This window comes from Labrus mixtus, chromosome 7 (assembly GCF_963584025.1).
Source record: "Labrus mixtus chromosome 7, fLabMix1.1, whole genome shotgun sequence".
Taxonomy (NCBI): domain Eukaryota; kingdom Metazoa; phylum Chordata; class Actinopteri; order Labriformes; family Labridae; genus Labrus; species Labrus mixtus.
This window is the reverse complement of record NC_083618.1, coordinates 12,724,474-12,741,934: the sequence shown is the minus strand read 5'-3', so window position 1 is coordinate 12,741,934 and position 17,461 is coordinate 12,724,474. Positions and strand designations below refer to the sequence as shown.

General features: G+C 41.5%; 1 protein-coding gene and 2 long non-coding RNA genes across 4 annotated transcripts in view; 1 reads left to right on the top strand and 2 right to left on the bottom strand.

Moving 5' to 3' along the window:
* The window catches only part of cacna2d2a (calcium channel, voltage-dependent, alpha 2/delta subunit 2a), a 149,291-nt gene extending 131,972 nt beyond the window's left edge, over positions 1-17,319 (top strand). For both annotated transcript variants that reach the window (XM_061043073.1, XM_061043072.1), the window contains 23 exons: positions 244-312; positions 886-960; positions 1,055-1,129; positions 1,275-1,346; positions 1,499-1,570; positions 1,747-1,808; positions 3,706-3,782; positions 6,810-6,870; positions 7,673-7,770; positions 9,102-9,192; positions 9,294-9,356; positions 9,543-9,646; positions 9,759-9,857; positions 10,059-10,150; positions 10,246-10,293; positions 10,378-10,449; positions 10,542-10,694; positions 10,835-10,887; positions 10,973-11,028; positions 11,643-11,766; positions 12,102-12,211; positions 12,494-12,576; positions 13,467-17,319. In XM_061043073.1, coding sequence (XP_060899056.1) covers positions 244-312; positions 886-960; positions 1,055-1,129; positions 1,275-1,346; positions 1,499-1,570; positions 1,747-1,808; positions 3,706-3,782; positions 6,810-6,870; positions 7,673-7,770; positions 9,102-9,192; positions 9,294-9,356; positions 9,543-9,646; positions 9,759-9,857; positions 10,059-10,150; positions 10,246-10,293; positions 10,378-10,449; positions 10,542-10,694; positions 10,835-10,887; positions 10,973-11,028; positions 11,643-11,766; positions 12,102-12,211; positions 12,494-12,576; positions 13,467-13,589 — 1,932 coding nt within the window. In that variant the 3' untranslated portion in view covers positions 13,590-17,319. The remainder of the gene's footprint in view (positions 1-243; positions 313-885; positions 961-1,054; positions 1,130-1,274; positions 1,347-1,498; positions 1,571-1,746; positions 1,809-3,705; positions 3,783-6,809; positions 6,871-7,672; positions 7,771-9,101; positions 9,193-9,293; positions 9,357-9,542; positions 9,647-9,758; positions 9,858-10,058; positions 10,151-10,245; positions 10,294-10,377; positions 10,450-10,541; positions 10,695-10,834; positions 10,888-10,972; positions 11,029-11,642; positions 11,767-12,101; positions 12,212-12,493; positions 12,577-13,466) is intronic.
* LOC132978069 (uncharacterized) lies at positions 1,366-6,683 on the bottom strand. Its single transcript, XR_009673866.1, has 3 exons — positions 6,213-6,683; positions 1,650-1,786; positions 1,366-1,490 (listed from the first exon to the last, which is right to left on the bottom strand). It is a non-coding gene; the product is annotated as an uncharacterized LOC132978069 (long non-coding RNA).
* On the bottom strand, positions 9,523-12,500 carry LOC132978070 (uncharacterized). Its single transcript, XR_009673867.1, has 3 exons — positions 12,379-12,500; positions 10,808-10,896; positions 9,523-9,851 (listed from the first exon to the last, which is right to left on the bottom strand). It is a non-coding gene; the product is annotated as an uncharacterized LOC132978070 (long non-coding RNA).
* Positions 17,320-17,461: the final 142 nt, after the last annotated feature.

Here is a 17,461-nt window from a genome sequence, read left to right as displayed (position 1 = left end):
ATCAGTTTTAGGATTTTGTCACTGTTATGAATTCCTATTGATAAAATGCTATTAGGATTTGTAGTGTCACACTTCTTCATGTTTACATTTTCACTTTATTTGCTAAAAAAATAAGTTTGAGCTAATATTGTGGCCGGAACGCGTTTTGGTGTATTTGGGTATTTAAGCATGAACTATGCAAAGATCTTTTTATTAAATAAATGGGTTTTTTTAAGGGTTTATTATTAAATGTGTTTTTTTAAGGGTTTGGGGCTCGTCATCACCGGGACAATGCCTGTCTTCAACCTCACTGCGGATACTATGAGCTCTCAGGTAAAATCAACACTACAGTACAAGATCTGGAACCTAAAATAGCTCACCTACACAGCGTACAGCATGACTCATGCCCCAGCTCGCTCTTTGTATTAATGAGTCGTTCCTTTTATTATTATGTAAGAACAATGCTTTCATTACAATATGGTCAAAGCTACACGTTGATTATGTCAGGTTTTATTTTGCGTCTCCTTTGCTGTAGTTGACCATCATCAGTCATAATGTAATGTTGTCCACCCAGCTGTGCTCTTCAAGGCAACACCTCCCCCCTGAGGTGACAGCAGACATCACATCTGTAGCTTTTATCATCCCAAGAGCACAGACGCAGTCCAGCCGTCAGTATCCATGAGCAAAGTATTTATGCTCTGAGCTTATCACCCTAGCTTAAAGAAGTGGTGCTGCTGCAAACAGACTCAATTTAAGATACACTGTGAAAATAAGGACTAATCAGATCGCACCGCTAGTGATAAATCAAAGATGGAAAGGAGATGCTCTCAGTAATGTCACCACAGAGTAATGCCAGTGTGTTTGTGGATAAAAGGCTAACAATGACCTTATATGTTCTTCCAACAGAACCAGCTCATCCTGGGAGTCATGGGTGTAGATATCGCGATTAACGAAATCAAAAGGAAGACCCCTACATACAGAGTGAGCATGTTGTAAACTCAAAATCTCTCATGTCATTTACGTATTAATAAAGTATTACTGAATTTTCCTTTTACTTGTTTTTTTTTCTGTACAGCTTGGAGCCAATGGTTACACCTTTGCCATTGACCCTAACGGCTACGTGCTGCTTCATCCAAACCTGCGACCCAAAGTAGGTCTCGCTCTGAACCCCTCCCTGCCTCCAATGATTACCTGCTCCTGAATTTGAAGCTTAAATTGGGTGTTATTGCGGCTTAATGACAATAACCCTCCTCCTCGTCCTCCTCCTCTATCTTTCCTCTGCTTTCTCTGTAAAGATCATTAACTTCAGGGAGCCCGTCACTCTGGACTTTCTCGATGCAGAGCTGGAGGACAGCGACAAGGAGAAGGTAAACACACGCTCTTTAAAAACATCATCATTACGATCAACTGGTTTATTCAATATTATGTTTCATTAAATGATTTATTTTCACATTTTTCTCTAGTTTACAGAACCGAATGCCTTCTCACGCTGCATCTCTCCTCTTCTCTCTCTGTTCAGATCCGTCGGCAGATGATTGATAGAGAATCAGGGCAAAAGAAAATAAGGACGCTCATTAAGTCAGTTGATGAGGCAAGTCATCAATATATGAGACTCAATCATGATCCAAAGTGGCACCGTCCTGGATGGTGTTGTCATGAATCTGACTCACTCAGTATGTTCAGGATCTGTTGTTTTCCTCCAGTTCCGGTAAGAGGTGTGCGCTGAGGATGTGACAGGGTTACAAAACAGACTTTTTTTTTTAACAGAGATACATCGACGAGGCTGTGCGGACATACACATGGACGCCTGTGGATGGAACAGATTACAGGTATGTTTGAAATCGAAACACACATCACCTGACCTCAGAGCAAAAGACTGCTTCTTGAAACCTGTGAGTCCAACTTTGATACTTTTGCTTCTTCCTGTCCGAGTCACAAGCATTAGTTTTTACAGTTTGAGTGGTACTCCTCATCAAACCAGCAGCGTTTGTTAACCGAAGCCATCGTTATCACACATTTAAAATAGACTTAACCTCTCAGCGAATAAAGGCTACCCGCTCATTTGCCTTCCAAAGTAATTCATCTGAATCACCCGAATTAGAGAGCCATTTTTCTTCTCTCATAAATATCTTCAAAAGTACTCCAAGCACAAATTAATTGCATCGTTTATTCATCTCAAAACTTGGTTGAACATTTGAGGTTGCATCATAATGACATTTCCTGCAGGCAACACTTTTGCAAATTACTGTTTATGATATTCAATAGTCCTCCAAATGTCTGATACGTGTTTTTTATTACATCTGCTGGCAACGTGCCTGGTCCTGGCTGAGTCCATGTGAGGCTTTCTTTGCACAATTCTATTAACATTGAACTCAAAGGGAAGTTCCAGTGCTCGACATGACAGACAAGTCTGACTCCAGTCTGGCACTCAAAGATCTTCTCTGTCATGTATGCAACACAGAGGAGTTAAAGGCAGAACATGGGACTCTCTTTGCTCATAAAATGATGCTCATCTGATATTTCTTCAAAGCTTTATGGTTTTTATAATGTAGTCGACTGTAACTGTGCTTCAGTCTGAGCCTGATGCTGTTACAGCCTGATTTTCCATCTGATCCAATTAATCCTCTTACTGTGTTGTATTTAAGCTCGGTATGGCAACACAGATTAAAGACGGAACATCTATTTCTATTTCCCTCTATGTTTAATTTCTACATTGATAAAAGAGTAAATATTTGGTGGCACAAAACAGAAGTAGGTCAAACTAAGATGCCACACGTGCAACACAATATTTGGTGAACTGATTTGACACTTTGATTTGGAACAGTTGTTTGTAATGTATCCTTGTTTGACTTACCCCCTATGACATGAGCCCATAAGGGTTCACAGCCCATGTATTGAGGACTTTCATTGTTTGTATCCGTATTTACACACCAGGAGTTGTCCTGTTAACATCCCTTTGCAGATGAAATTGTGCTTTTTGAATTATTGCCTCCTGACAATAATGCCAGGAGTGATCTTGGAATCTGTCAGGTGACGTTATAGTCTCAGGGAGCGACCGCCCACTTTTCTGGGCTTCTAGTGTAGCCAGAGGTTAGCGATAAAGGACTTCCTTTTTCTGTCCACCGCCATCCTTCACAGTCTGACAAGCAACTTCATATGTACCCTGACCTACAGAGAGGAGTTTGTTTTTATAGCTGCACTTATGCAGATGTTTGTTTATAGAGATTGTCAACAGGTGACCACAGATGGATGTAGGATGTCACTGCGGCAGATTGCACCTATCTTCCTCTACATATGGAATGTTTTCACGGAAAGAGTTTAAAGCTTTTGCCATTTTCAACTCTTGTCTATAGTGTCACATTTATATACAGTGCTAGAAACACACAGCATTCTATATCATAACCCCACAATACTCCACATATGAAGAGACCATAAACTACTCACACCTTAATGAAACAATACATTCATTCTTTACACCAACATGAGTGTGAAATTTACAATACAATGAGGTCAAATGTGAACAGCCCTGGTTTGCTCTCAGCTAGCACTTGACCTTGAAAGATTTGAAGTCTGGGATTAAGTTTATTTCCGTGCGAGATGTGTTCTTGAGTTGACAGCCGTTAATAGAGGAAGCTATGTAACAGTTGCGTCTTTAGGTGAGCGTGCCCGTCTTTGTGTGTTCGTCCATTCATAACATGTTCCTGATTTTCTGCCCCGTCACCTCAGTCTAGGGTTGGTACTACCCACATATAGTGAGAACCACATCAAGGCCAACCTGAGTGACCAGATCCTCCAGGTGCAGTGTAAGTACCCGGGAATACCCAGCATCCTTCACTCTCTGTCTCTCTCCTTCTCTTCTCGTCTCTCTCTTTCCACTTTCTCCTCCTCTCTATCTCCAAATATGACTTAATGATCTTATATCCAGTCCTGGGTACTACAACATCATCGTAAGGAGCCTCAGAGCAGAGTCTCCTGCCCCCCCCCCCCCCCTCCTCCTCCTCCTCCTCCCACCCCCCCCCCCCCCCCCCCCCTCTCTACGCTCTTTGATAGGCAGGATCTTACCCGAGTCCCCCGACTCCTCTACTGCCCCATGTTCCCTCCTGTCTTCATACTGTGCTGTAAAAACGGTGATGTTTTTTCTTCACACTGGCTGAAGAAAAAAAAACTGAACTGACAGAAAGGTGAAAGCTGTGGTTTTACTGTGTGACTCAGGTGAAAATAATGCAGACTCCTGTGCTATTATTTTTTTTGCCAAATGCTCTCGCCTCTTCTCCACCAAAGTAATGATTCTGAAGCATCTGTGTTTACAGTATTTGATGTTCTAGACTACTGTGAAAACATGCATGCTTTTCACTCCTTCTGATGAGTTCTTTGAGTTTGGGAATTTTCCTTCTATGTGTCTTATTTATTTACTTTGTTTTTTTGTACTTGTCTCATTATGTAAGTTGTTTCTCGGCTTTGGAATCATTCAGTGTTGAAACTCCCACACGGCCCGGGATGAGGCCTTTTCAAATGTGGGAGTTTGGATTTTTGTGGGTCTGAACGGGGACACTTGTTGTCTCTCTCATTCCTTTTTTTGTCCAGACCCTGTTACTCCTCTCTTTTTCCGTTTCATTTGATTTATCTTTCTTTGACTCTCACAGTTACTGTTTTTTGTCTTTAATGTTTTTTTTCCTTTCTTCGGTTTTTCTCTTTATACTTTCTTTTTTCTGTTTCCTCGTTTGCTCTTGCAAAAAGGATGTTTGCTCGTCATTTCTTTTTTTTCTCTCTTGTCTTGTTTGACTTAAATTGGTTTCTTTCTTTCAAGAAAACAATATTTTTATTCAAACAGTAATTGAATAAAATATTGTCTGTGATCCCCTCCTTCCCACCCGATCCCCTGTTTCTTTTCTTGCTCACTCCTTCTCTGATGGATCCACACAGTGTCATACACCAAGGGCAAGTATACTCCATATTGGTCCACGTTCCCTTCCTTTACTTCCTACTCCCCACCGCTGCCTCCTTCCCTCCCCTCTTGTCCTTAACCTCTACCTGCTGCCCCCCCTCCTACCCCCTCACCTGTCCCAGCCTGCTTGCCTCTGTTTCCTGTCAGTCTTGCCTTCAGGACTTCCTTCCCTTTTTTCCTCTTTTTCCTCTTCCTCCTTTTATCCCTCCTCCTTTTCCTCTTCACCCTCTCGCTGCAGCTCAGATCCCACATCTCTCACAATGGCTCCTCCTCTGGTCCCCCCCCCCCCCCCAAGCCTCACCCTCTCCTCCCCCACATAACTGCTGCTCCAGAAAACAAAAATACAACAACAAAAACACCTACAAGGAAAACAAAATCTGTGTTCCCTGTTAAGACGTGTCTTTTATCTTCTCTCCTCCTAATCCTTTTCCTTCTGTTGATGGCTCCAAATTGGTCGTGTCGTCTTTCTTAATCTTTCTCTCTGTCTGTTTTTCTTTCATCATATTTATCTCTCTTCTTCATACCTCTTTCTCTACATCTTTTATCCTCTCTGTCTTTCTTTCTGTCTTTTTCTTACAGTGTCATTAGTTAATAAATGTTTAAAGTAGTCATTCAATTAAATAAATAACTCCCTTGTATTTATGCTCTATCTAGTTCAGGTAAAAGTCAAATAGTTCTGTTTCCTGTACAAATGTCCATAATGTAGGAAGAATAAGCAATAATCTAAAATAGTGACTTTAAATGTTTGACCAGAACTGTTATAATATAACAGCACTGGCATATAATGTTTATTTCATGAATTATTTGCAGTAGAGTAAAGAGGATTATACCAGGTCTAAATATTTAGACAGAGCTATATTTTATTGATTTCCATATTTAAATAAACACCTAAATGTTAGCTGCAGAAGCATCTCGTCTCCAGCTGGAGACGCTGCGGCCTGAAAACTGACCCTTAAGGGCTGAGCTGTTCCCTGCCCGCCCAGGTCCTCCCACGCAGTCAGGTGTCAGGGTGCCACTCGGGCGCGGCGCCTGATTCCTGTGTCGTCCCTCTGTACTACCTGTCTCCATCAGCTTGTCTCCCTCCCTCCTCACCCCTCAGACGGCCAGGGGCACGGCCCAACGCTCCCTCAGTAAACCTGACCCCGGATGTGCACGGCATTGTGGGCGGAAAACTACCTGGGCACTCTATTTAAGCTGTAAACTTAAAACATTCCATTCCTGTTCAGTACGTAGTGAATGGTTTATGACATGAGGAGAAAATAACGTGTCAGATCCATCGCAGACTCACCTGTTGAGGCTTCAACGCTGGTTCATATTTTGTGCTGTTTTGTCTGTGAGAGATTAAATGAAGTTGCCCTTTCAACATGCCCTTCACAATGCAATGCATTTCCGCACATTATGTGTCTCACTACGCCGTCTCCCCTGCCAGTCTGAGGGGTGACCACTTCCATCAGGACCTCCACCCACCCACCCTGCAATAGTTGGCCATGTTGATGCCTGCCTGATCCAACAGCACTCATTGTTTTGAATCTGTCTGAGAACTTACTTCCTGACACGTCACGTCCTGCAAGTCAGTTCTCAGACATCCAAAAATATTAGATTGAAATCAAATCAACCGGAATACATTTGCTGACAAAAAAAAAAACTACAATAAAAAAAAGAAGGCGTGAGTGCTTGTGAAATTAAAGCAGTCATCTATTCAGAGTCAGGTTCTATTTTTAGGCACCATATTGGCTAACGCTAGTGTTTCCATGATACCTCAGTGTTGCTATGGTAAACTCCCTCCTGCGTCCCCACACCTCTGAAGAACAGCTGCTGTTTACCCACAATCCCCCACTGCTCTGCCCACTGCTCTTCCCGGATAATCTTCCCCTTTCTGTTGCAGATTTTGAATCACTGCTGCCAAACAGTTTTGAGTCTGAAGGACATGTATTCATTGCTCCCAGGTAGCCCTGTGTGTGTGACTGCTTGCTGTCGTTGGTGCTCAGTTTGTTTGGTGTCTCTTTCAGTGCTTTAAATACTTGACATTGGGGGTTATTATTTTGGCTCCACACATTTTCTATTATCTTTCTGCTTTCTTGAACCATTGCGTTGCACCGTGAATGTGGTTTGCTTTCATTAATTTGTTGTCTTTTTTTATTTTGAGATGTGTGTGAACTCATACCAGTATACATTTGAGGAAAAGATCAAAATTCATCATAAGCTCATTATTTTACTTTTTTGTATTTACCCATTCCCTTCATAAAGTTATCCTCTGGACAAAATATTCCAGCTTTAACAAACCTCCTTTGCATGCTGCTTTTGTGGGACTTTTATCTGACACATATAAGGGGTTAATGGTTTAATAGTGAAATGTTAACATACTGTAAGAATCCATCAAAAGCTGTAAAACTGAAAAAAAGTAGCCTTATTATTTATGAAAAACAGACTAAAATCCTGTTTGCATGTGCTGTTTTGTTAACTAGCTGCAACCTGAATCCTGAAGCTCACTCTTAAAAATCACTCTTTATGGTGCTGCTCTGCTCTGCAGTTCATGTTTTGCTTGAACCGATTGCAACTCAGCATAGTGGAACTTCTGCCTCATGCCATGCATGCTGCACATGTGTTGAAAGTGTATTCATGCATCCTCGTGTTGTGGTTTGTGTCGTCCTTTTAAGGGTAAAACTAGGCAGAGTGTAAATGTTGCATAGACAAGCTTTTTTTTAAAATATATTTTGGTCTGAGTTGAGATGTCTTGTCTGCTTTCAGGGAGTACTGTAATGATCTGGAACTATCCAACAACAACACGGAGTTCCTGCTCAACTTCATCGCTCTCATGGAGAAGGTGACACCAGACTCCAAACAATGTGAGTGTCAGAATGCACACACACACAAAGTTACCTTATGAAGTGACTGAAAGTTAGTTAATTTAGGATGGATAGATTAGATGTCCTTGTTTGGACTGGAGGTATTATTTACATTTCTGCACCTATGCTGTTAATATTCACAACTCCCTACTCACTATGTTTGTGTGGCCTTAAACTGAGCTTCACTATTTGATCTGTTTATGTCTCTATGTTATCAATTATCTTTCATTTAGTATATATGTTAAAACTACTGGTGTGAAAGCAGTTGTACATTGGAATCCAAATGTAAATGTGTCAGTCTAATTCAATAACCAATCAAGACTTTTGAAACGAACACTTTAACTGTCCCCATTTAAACATTTCTGCGGATAAGAGAAGCACATCAGATGTTAGTTTCATAACACAGATGTGACGCAAGCCGTTGACTATCCAGGAGATCTAGCTGTACTTTTAAAATTAAAAGTGTCTCTTGTAGCTTTTGTTCTGTATTTATGTATCATGAGATTGAGTCTTTACCTCAGTGTACATTTTGAGAAGCACGACAGTATTTGGCTGCATCTGCCTGCGGGCCATCACATGAAGAGAACTTGTTAATAACAACAATAATTTAAGTACTCAATAGACTCGGAGAAAAACATTAATTTGTCAGTATCAGCCCTCAGTAAACATGAGCGGGAAAAAGAATTGGCCTGTGAGAGTGTTTGCAAAATTCCAATGTTGTGCAACCCTGTTGAAAAGTGCTCTACAAATAAGGGTTGATTGATTGAGCAATTGTTTGATCGATTGATAGTCTTAAAATGATCTTCCTTTAAAAAAAAAAGCCCCAGTGACCCATTTGTAGATACACATCTAAAGGCAGAGCACAAAGTATAAGTGGAACGTGGAGTCTTTTCTCTGGATTTGATGATAGTAATAACGTTGTAGAGAAGCACAGACACATGGCATTTTAAAGGTAAAATCTTTTATTTATTTTTTAGGGAGGAGAACATCTCCAAACATGACTGATCACTGGGATTATTATCTGTTGTGACTGATGTAATGTTAGATTTGATTAATGATAACAGTAAGGGTTCAAATGGGCAAAAATGTATGTATTCAGCAACTTGGTCAAAAATCCTTTGTGTTAATATTCAATAAAGTCACAAGTGTTTTATCTGTGGATTAATTTAGGACAAAATTAGATCGAGTGACGTTTTAAAATTCTCTCGGTGCTCCTCATTTATTTATTTCTATTGCTTGACTGCTTCAAGATTCAGCGTGTGTCTGATATTCTAACATATGTAAATGTTTTTTTATACTCTTAATGGTCATCTTGATCCAAACACTTTTAGGTGATAATTTGCTTCTTCACAACCTGATTCTGGACACCGGGATCATCCGGCAGCTGGTCGAGAAAGTGTGGAAGAACAAAGACTTGAATACGTGAGTACGATGAGCCGGTACTAAAGGAGTTTCATGCTTGCTGATTGACTCTGCAAAAGATCAACATTTCATTTCTGTCTCTCTTTTCATCTAACATTTAGATACGGCTTTCTGGCCGTGTTTGCAGCAACAGATGGAGGTGTAACTAGAGTGTTTCCAAACAAGTAAGTGCTCTCCTGATGAAGGCCGTGTGTCTGCAGGGGTGCTGCAGCTGCTCTGTAGTTGTGTTTATGTTTGGCACTTTTGTCTTTTAAAGTAGTAAAGTGTTAAGACTTAAAACCATCCATAAATAAACAGGTTAGCAGGAGTCAAAGATTTACAGCTCCAGTGTCTCTGTTCTTAAATCTCAGGGCTTCAGAAAGCTGGGAGGAAGATCCTGAGCCGTTTAATGCCAGCTATTACCGCCGCAGCCTCGACAACAAGGGCTACATCTTTCGAGCGCCTTATCGAACAGGTGAATGATGCGGGTTGTTTATCTCACACTGGGCCTCGTAATGTGTTCTGTCTCTCTGTTTGTTTCCAACCCCCCTTCTGGCTTATTTCTGTTATTTGTTTCCCTCTTAAAGCCAGGGACGAGCTGCTGAACCCAGAGAACGACACCATAGGAATTCTGGTCAGCACAGCGGTGGAGATCACAGTGGGAGGGAAGACCATCAAACCTGCAGGTGGAGTAAAAAAAAAAAAACCTGAAGATGATAGATATTAAATCAGATGTTTCAGAGCAAGGCGCAGATAATTACACGTCTGTGTTTGTATTGATTGCCGCTTTGCTGTTTTGTCTGAGCCCTGCATCTATTCAGGTCTTTTCAGGTGCATCTGTCTTTTGATTTTTGCATTTTGTATCTGAATCTTTTTTTCTCTCTCAGTGGTTGGAGTGAAACTTGACCTTGAAGCATGGACAGATAAGTTTAAGATTCTTGCCAGTAACCACACAGACAACCGTCAGGGCTCAAACCAGGTTACAAAAACAAACTATTATATTTAAAAGCTTAAAGTCTTCATCAGTGTATGGAGGGGGTTTGCTTGCTTACTTTGTTTTGTTCTTTGTGACAGTGTGGACCTAACCGGGGCTGTGAAATGGACTGTGAAGCCAACAGTGATGTAAGGATTTCTGAAAACCAGCTTCTGTAGTCAGCGCCGTCTACTCTACTCCACTCTGTGCTCATTCTGTGCTTCTGTTTGCAGGATCTCCTCTGCTATTTAATAGACGATGGTGGATTCCTGATCATGTCAAATCAGAAGGATGACTGGAACAAGGTCAAGATAATACATAAACCCTTATCGGCACTGACCTCGGTGTCATGTTAGTCTCGACACTCAGCTTGACCAGTGTGTCTTATTCTGCACAGGTGGGGATGTTCTTCAGTGATGTCGACCCCTACTTGATGTACGCTCTCTACAACAACTCCTTCTACAACCGCAAGCAGTCATTTGACTACCAGTCTGTGTGCGAGCGGTTTCCGAACAGTGAGGCAGGAGCTGCACCCAGAGGAGTCTTTGTGGTGAGGACATCAAATTGAACACTTGAGAGGACAAGACTGTAGTGTGCTGAGTAAATGTTGTACAGAGAGACTGTTTTATTGAAATATCAACGTGGCTTTAAAATTTCACTCACATCATTCTCTTCCATCTGTTTCTACAGCCGACTATTGCAGATTTCGTGAACATCGCTTGGTGGACGTCTGCAGCTGCATGGTGAGAGTCCTGTTTACAACATGAGAAGCAGATCAGCAGAAGTCGATCAATTCAAACTTGTTACTGAGCACCTCTTTCTCCACAGGTCCATATTCCAACAGTTCATGTATGGACTTGCTTATCACAGTTGGTTCGTCACAGGTGGGTACAAACAGGACATGTTCAATTCAGAAATGTTAACTTGACCATCAAGGCCATCCAAGCAGCTGCCCCAGATTTGACTCTCACCCTCTGCATCCCCCACTCTCATCATCCCTGATTCCCACTCTGTCCACTGTCCCCTCCTGTCATCAAAGGCATAGAAAGCCCCAAAAAATGTGAACCTCAACATTTAGTGCAATACAATTTTTATATTTCTTAAATGTTAATATCTGTTCTATCTAATCAAATACAGTTGAGCTATAACAAAATAAGTTGCAGTCCCTCTAGAAACTGGACTTGTGTAACATTTACATTGGGGGGGTTTCACCAACTTCTGACCTTGGCAAACCCCCCCAAGGGACAGACTCGGCACCATCTAAGTGCCTTACATATAATGTCTTAATTGTACACTTTATATCACGAGAGAGCCCTTTTCCAGCTTGAGTGCCCAATTTGTTTACATAAAACATGTACAGAAACTTTAAAGGAGATAAGTTGTACAGTTTTTCCATCAACATACATCTTTGTATTCCCATTTTAAAAAATCCCATGTCATTAATCTATGGAACTGACAAGTGTATCTGGGATGTCTTTGTGCTCTGCTGACGCTGCAGACGAGGTGGATGCAGAAGGATTCGACTCCAAAGAGCGGAGTTGTGTAATGATCCAGACCCAGTACTACTTAAGTAATCTCAGCAACTCCTACAACATCCTGCAAGACTGTGGCAACTGCTCCAGGTCTGTACACACCATAAAATACACACACACACACACGCACACACACACACACACACACACCACAAAAAGCTGTGCTGTGATAGAGGCACTGTTAGCGAGACAGATTCATCTTTCTGTTGGAGCTAATAAACTCTGCTGATGATTAAAGCGTCTCAGCCTTAATGAAACGGTCATATCATGGGCTAAATGAGCCTCATAAGACCGTCTCATGAATCTCACTGATCCATTAGCAAATGAGACTGTGATGTAAGCGAGCAGGGGGGTTGTTGACTGGGCTGTGTGTCTCTCTCTCTCTCTCTCTCTCTCTCTCTCTCTCTCTCTCTCTCTCTCTGCAGGCTGATTCACGCCAAGAGGATAAACAACACCAACTTGCTGTTCGTGGTGGCAGAGAAGCTGCCATGCAACACCTGTGAAATAGAGAAGCTTTCCCAAGAGGAGGAGGAGTGTATCCTTGTTCACTTTGTTCACCAGCTGGCAGAGGGAAAAGACACCCTCTATAATCGCTGGATTCTGTCTATATATCACAGTACTCGTGGAAACACAGATGTTTCATGTTCATTTCAAGGTCATTTTAGTCACAACGTCGTGAACAATTAGCCGTCTTTTACTTACTCAGGGAATGTGTGAGGATCATTTTGTGGGCGGGGATGAAACATTGCAAAAAGAAAAAAAGAATAAACAACGGGAAAGGGGTTTTTCAGTTTTCCTTAGTGGAGTGAATTTTCAGTCTTGGAGGATAATCCATGTGAAGAAGTGGCTGTGGCGCGCTATCGAAAAGGACCCTCCACCTGCTTTGACAATAACATCTCTGTAAGACGATAAGAGATCAACATTTGTTTCCCTTCTTTTTGCTAACACTCCCACAATGCAACACTCCTCATTTTAACCACGATTATGATTGAGCAACAGAATAACTGTCAGTGAATGATTAGTTTAATGATAGTTTCAGAAGTCTGACTTTCTGAAAGGGGGTTGGTGAGTTGTTTAACAAGAAAGTGACTCGGACATGACCTGGCACTTAACCCCCTCTGTAAAACTTTAACTTGTAGTTTATGGTTTACAGATTAAATCCAAACAAATGAGATACAACATGTGATTTAACCAGTTAAGTTACTGGTAGGTCTGATTTTGTTAAGCTAGCTTTTCCCTGATAAACGTGTTTATCATGTGGACAGACAAAATGAAGCAAACATTTTGAATATATTAAAGCTCCCATGAGACGTTTTTAGCCATTAATAAAAAAAAGACTGAAATTAATACATATGGCTCTATATTCATACATAACCATCAGTATTATTATTTATTTGTTTTAAGTTATTTTTAATAACTAAAACAATAGCTTAGCTTAGAGATAGGAAGTGAAGAGTAACTGCATGCCGTCCAAATAGCCTTTCTTGATGAGTAATACATTTGAGCTTGAAGAGACGCAGGATGAGAATCTTTGTTTCTACTTACACACGTGCAGGAGAAAAATCTGCGGGTTAGGGTTAAGAGATTAGAGGAAGGGCTTTGTCCACAGAGGTTACCTGAATTGACACAAATGGAAACTCCCAGGAGCACTAAGCTGATCCTAGTTGCTACAATAAAATTGATTAAATATAGAGTGGAAATATCGTTTTTTTTCTTTCAGCCTGCAGTAACACTACATAAATCGGCAGTACATGATTTTTATACTAACAGCTTCAATGTGTCCTCTGCAGGAGAACACGTCAGACTGTGGGCGAGGACACTCCTTCCGTCCGTCGCTCTACACCTTACTGCTCATCCAGCTGCTCCTGCTCTATCCAGCCATCTCCCCCCAAATCCAAACGCTACTACATTAATTACATTTTGCTCCGCTTCCTCTCCTTGCAGCCCCACTTTCCCTGACCTAGACCCTCCGACCCACCTTCTCGCCCCTCAACCCTCCCCTTGTTATAGTCATAGGTTAAAATGGGACTTCCCATCACAGCAAAAATGGAAGCCCTGAGCGCTGCGCTACCCAGCTCGCTTCAGTTTGTGTCGCTTAGTGACAACTGCCGGACGTTTGCGTCCTCCGCCAGTTAACCTTCATCTGCAAGAGGAGGCACTGCTGTGGTGCCGCACCACCACCTGGATTATCAGAAGCCTACGTCAGAAAAGAGAAAACAAACGCCTCTACAACCGCCCCTCCCCACCATCCCAGAGAAGGGAGGGGACAGAGGAAGGGTGTACGTCCTCGTCACAGACCTCCCGCCTCACACAGACTGGAGAGTTGAGGTCGACTGTCTGTCAGACAGACCAGGAGGGGACTTCTCCTCCTTCTTCTCTCCTCCATCTCAGAGTGTCGCCGCTCTGTCATTCGCCTCTCGTCAGAGGCTGTGGACCATTCAGCCGATTATAGCCGCCATTAAAAAAAAAATCAATTAAAAAAATAACTGTCAAGTATACAAAATGTCAAGTATAAACCGCTGAAGTGATGAGTATTCCAAACATACAGTGTATTTAGTTTTTAATTTGAAAAGGAAGTCGTTAGGTGTTATCTTAAAAAGATTTAATTTATGCACTATATCTACTTGCCAAAATGAGATAGACTTTCATGTGGTCTTATTTTTACAGCCCAAAACACGAGGAGGAAATGGCTTCTGATTAAGATTAAGGATAAACCAGGAGAGGGAGAGGACACACTGAGAAACTAAACGCTGATTCATTTTAGGCAGCGCCCTAATGATTACAGATGAATGCTTTTAAAAAGACGTCCACTGAGGATTATAGTAATAACATGATACTAATCACATTTCATAAAGTACTATCATCTATCTATCATGAGTAAAAGCTGCAGAACATGACCCAGTGTTTGGTTACTTCAGATCTGTTGATGTCGTGTTCTCCTTTATGATTAATCGACCATTCTGACCTCTGGTTTGGACTGAAGTTTAAAAAAAAAAAAAAAAAAAAAAGACAGGTCTGAGCTCTCTGAAGCTCAGCTCACCTCTGCCGGTCTTCATGAGGCTTCTCCAGTAACCTCTACTAACGCTCCTTCTCTGGATTTGTAAATGTGCTTTACTTCTGTCCACAAACAGACACAGCGAGATCTCTGCCTCATGACCGTCTAGTTCCAGGTGGGTTTTTTTTTTTTATTTTATCTTTTGGGGGCTTTTAATTACTTTAAGACTGAAGCTGTTTAAACTTCAAAAACCATTCGCTGCTGGGGTTTTGGGGCTTATCAACATTTTCCAACAAAAGTGCAGAAGAGGCAACTAAATATGGTGATCACGTGCTGTAGTAGTCTGGTAATAACCTGTCACAGTTTCTCATTGATCATTACAATGTGTGAAAAGTCATTTAGACTCCCATGTTTAGGAGCCGCTCTGTTTCATAGTGCCTTGATGCACTTTGTTTTGGACCACATCGGCTGTCTAGGTGTAGAGAGACCGTATAGTTCCTTTATAAAGCAGCCGTATTTGAGGTTTCGGCTTGTAAGACTTAATCTGTTTGCTATAAAAATAGCTTTACACACAGTTTAAAGTATCTGCCCCCTCCAGAGCCACCTGACTGCCATCATATGGAGTTACTATACCGTTCCTTTACAGAGCCATGTATAGAGCTACGATGCACCATCTGTATACAGCGACTTAACTGGCCGTAGAGCGTTTTTAGGGCCACCTGACTGCTAAAGTTCTGCCTGAATTGTATGTGGATGTGTATGTGTGTGTGTTAGTTTGTGTTACACAGCCCTCAAAGGGAATGTCTTTTAAATATGAGTGTGTGAGGGATGACAGATGTGTAGCAGAGCTGTTTTTTTTTTCCTGTTCCTATGTTGCAAAGGTACAAAAATCCAGTGTTGTGTTGGGGGAAAATAGGGATTTTTTCAGAAACAAAAAGAATCCATCTTTAAACTTCAGTCTGTTTAAATATTCATTTTTTATGCAGCAGAGGTGTCTGAAAGAATGTGTATTTCATCAGTGTTTTCTGCTTCAGATGCAACATATTAAATAAAAGCCTCTCTAAATGCCTTAGTGTTACTCAGCATCGAGCTCTAATATCGTTTTCCCAAAACCACCTCATGAACACGCACACTAAAGAGATCCTCCAAAACACACACACACACACACACACACACACACACACACTCCCCCTGGGTTTTCTTGGTGTTTTCTGCAGTAAGTGTAGTGATCCATGCCTGTTTGATTTAAAGTGCTTGAAAAGCAGGTGGGAGTGTTGAATTAAAAAAAAAAAGAAAAAAGAAGAAGCCTCCGACCTTCGATGTTCACCCCCACCCACAAATCTCACTGTATTGCTCAGGTGGGAGGACTTGCGCGACAATTTGAACCATAACTACACACTCTGTACAGTTGTTGGTACGATTTGATGTGACAAACATGCTGGCACAGTATCTGCAGCGCAGCCAATTTGAGAAACAAATCCTAAATTTGTTCAATTTGGCTCCTTGAGTTATTTGTGTTTCAAAATTCTTCATGCGGGTGGGAGTCATCTGAGGCTGCATGCAGTTTGAACTTTTCCAGCATTGGTTTGTCTCAGTCCTGTGCCATTAATCCTGTCTGTGTATCCCAATTTTCACTGTCTGTAAATGAGCGCTACACGTGCCTGTGGATATGTACCCCCTGCAACTTCCTCTCTTTTCCTGACCTCTGTACGCAGACACAAACTAAATATGTATGCCTACAGTTTATTGCACCTTCACACACATACACACACACAGACACAGCTGTAAGCAAATATTTAATGACACTTGTTCATGCCCAGCTGAAAGATGTCAAGCACCAGGCAGAAGTAAGCCAAGGACTTCAATGTGTGCTTTTATTTTGGCGAGGGGGCAGAATGTCAGAGGAAAGCTCAGGGAGTGGGTCTCCACAGAGCAGCAGGGGCCTGAAGGTCTCGGAGGAATCATGTGTGCATCCCGATAAGAAAAAAAAAATCTCCTTAAGGGACACACAATTTCTGTGGTTTAACAAATTTACTTTTGCCAAAAAAAAAAAGAAAGATATATAGAAAATTGGGCCAGCGTGGGGAAGAGAGGGAGGGGTCAGCTTTAGGACAGGACCCTGAACAAAGCCTGGGGATGGTTTCATAAAACCTCTTGCCTCCTCCCGACCCTCGCTGCATCTGTGTTGGTGCGTCTCTGTGGGAAAGACACGTGTATGTGATTCTGTAGTCTGTAGTCTGGTGCTATGTGACCATGTTTGACGAAGTGTGTGAAAAAATAACAGCAACATTTAGAGAAAAAAAAAAGAAGAAAATCAGTCGAATTCTAAGTAAAGTAACAAAAAATAAATATAGGAATACAGCACTGTTGGTAAGTTTGAGATCTGAAGTCCAAATGTTTTTGTTTTTTTATTTCGTGTACGTGTGAGTGTGAATGTTGGTGTGCGTGGAAGATTTAGCTCCTTCTTTTTTGTGGGCACTGGTCCATGTCGCTCCATTCTTTTGTACAGATGAAGCTAAAAAAAAAAAAAAAAAAAAAGAAGAGGGCATAATTTGTAAAATATTGTGTCTGTGACTCCTTGTAAAATATTTTCAAATTGTTTATTACAGAGAATCAGTTATTAAATAATGTTCATATTTTTCACTTCATTTCCGTGTGGTGTTTTCTTTTTTCAGATGGAGATTAGCCGTTTGTTACAGTTACGCTATAAGAGGTCAGTTTTTGTTCTCTTTGGGGCACCCTCCTCTCACTGGCAGACCAATCAAAGCTGGGTGATGGACGTCACTTGTG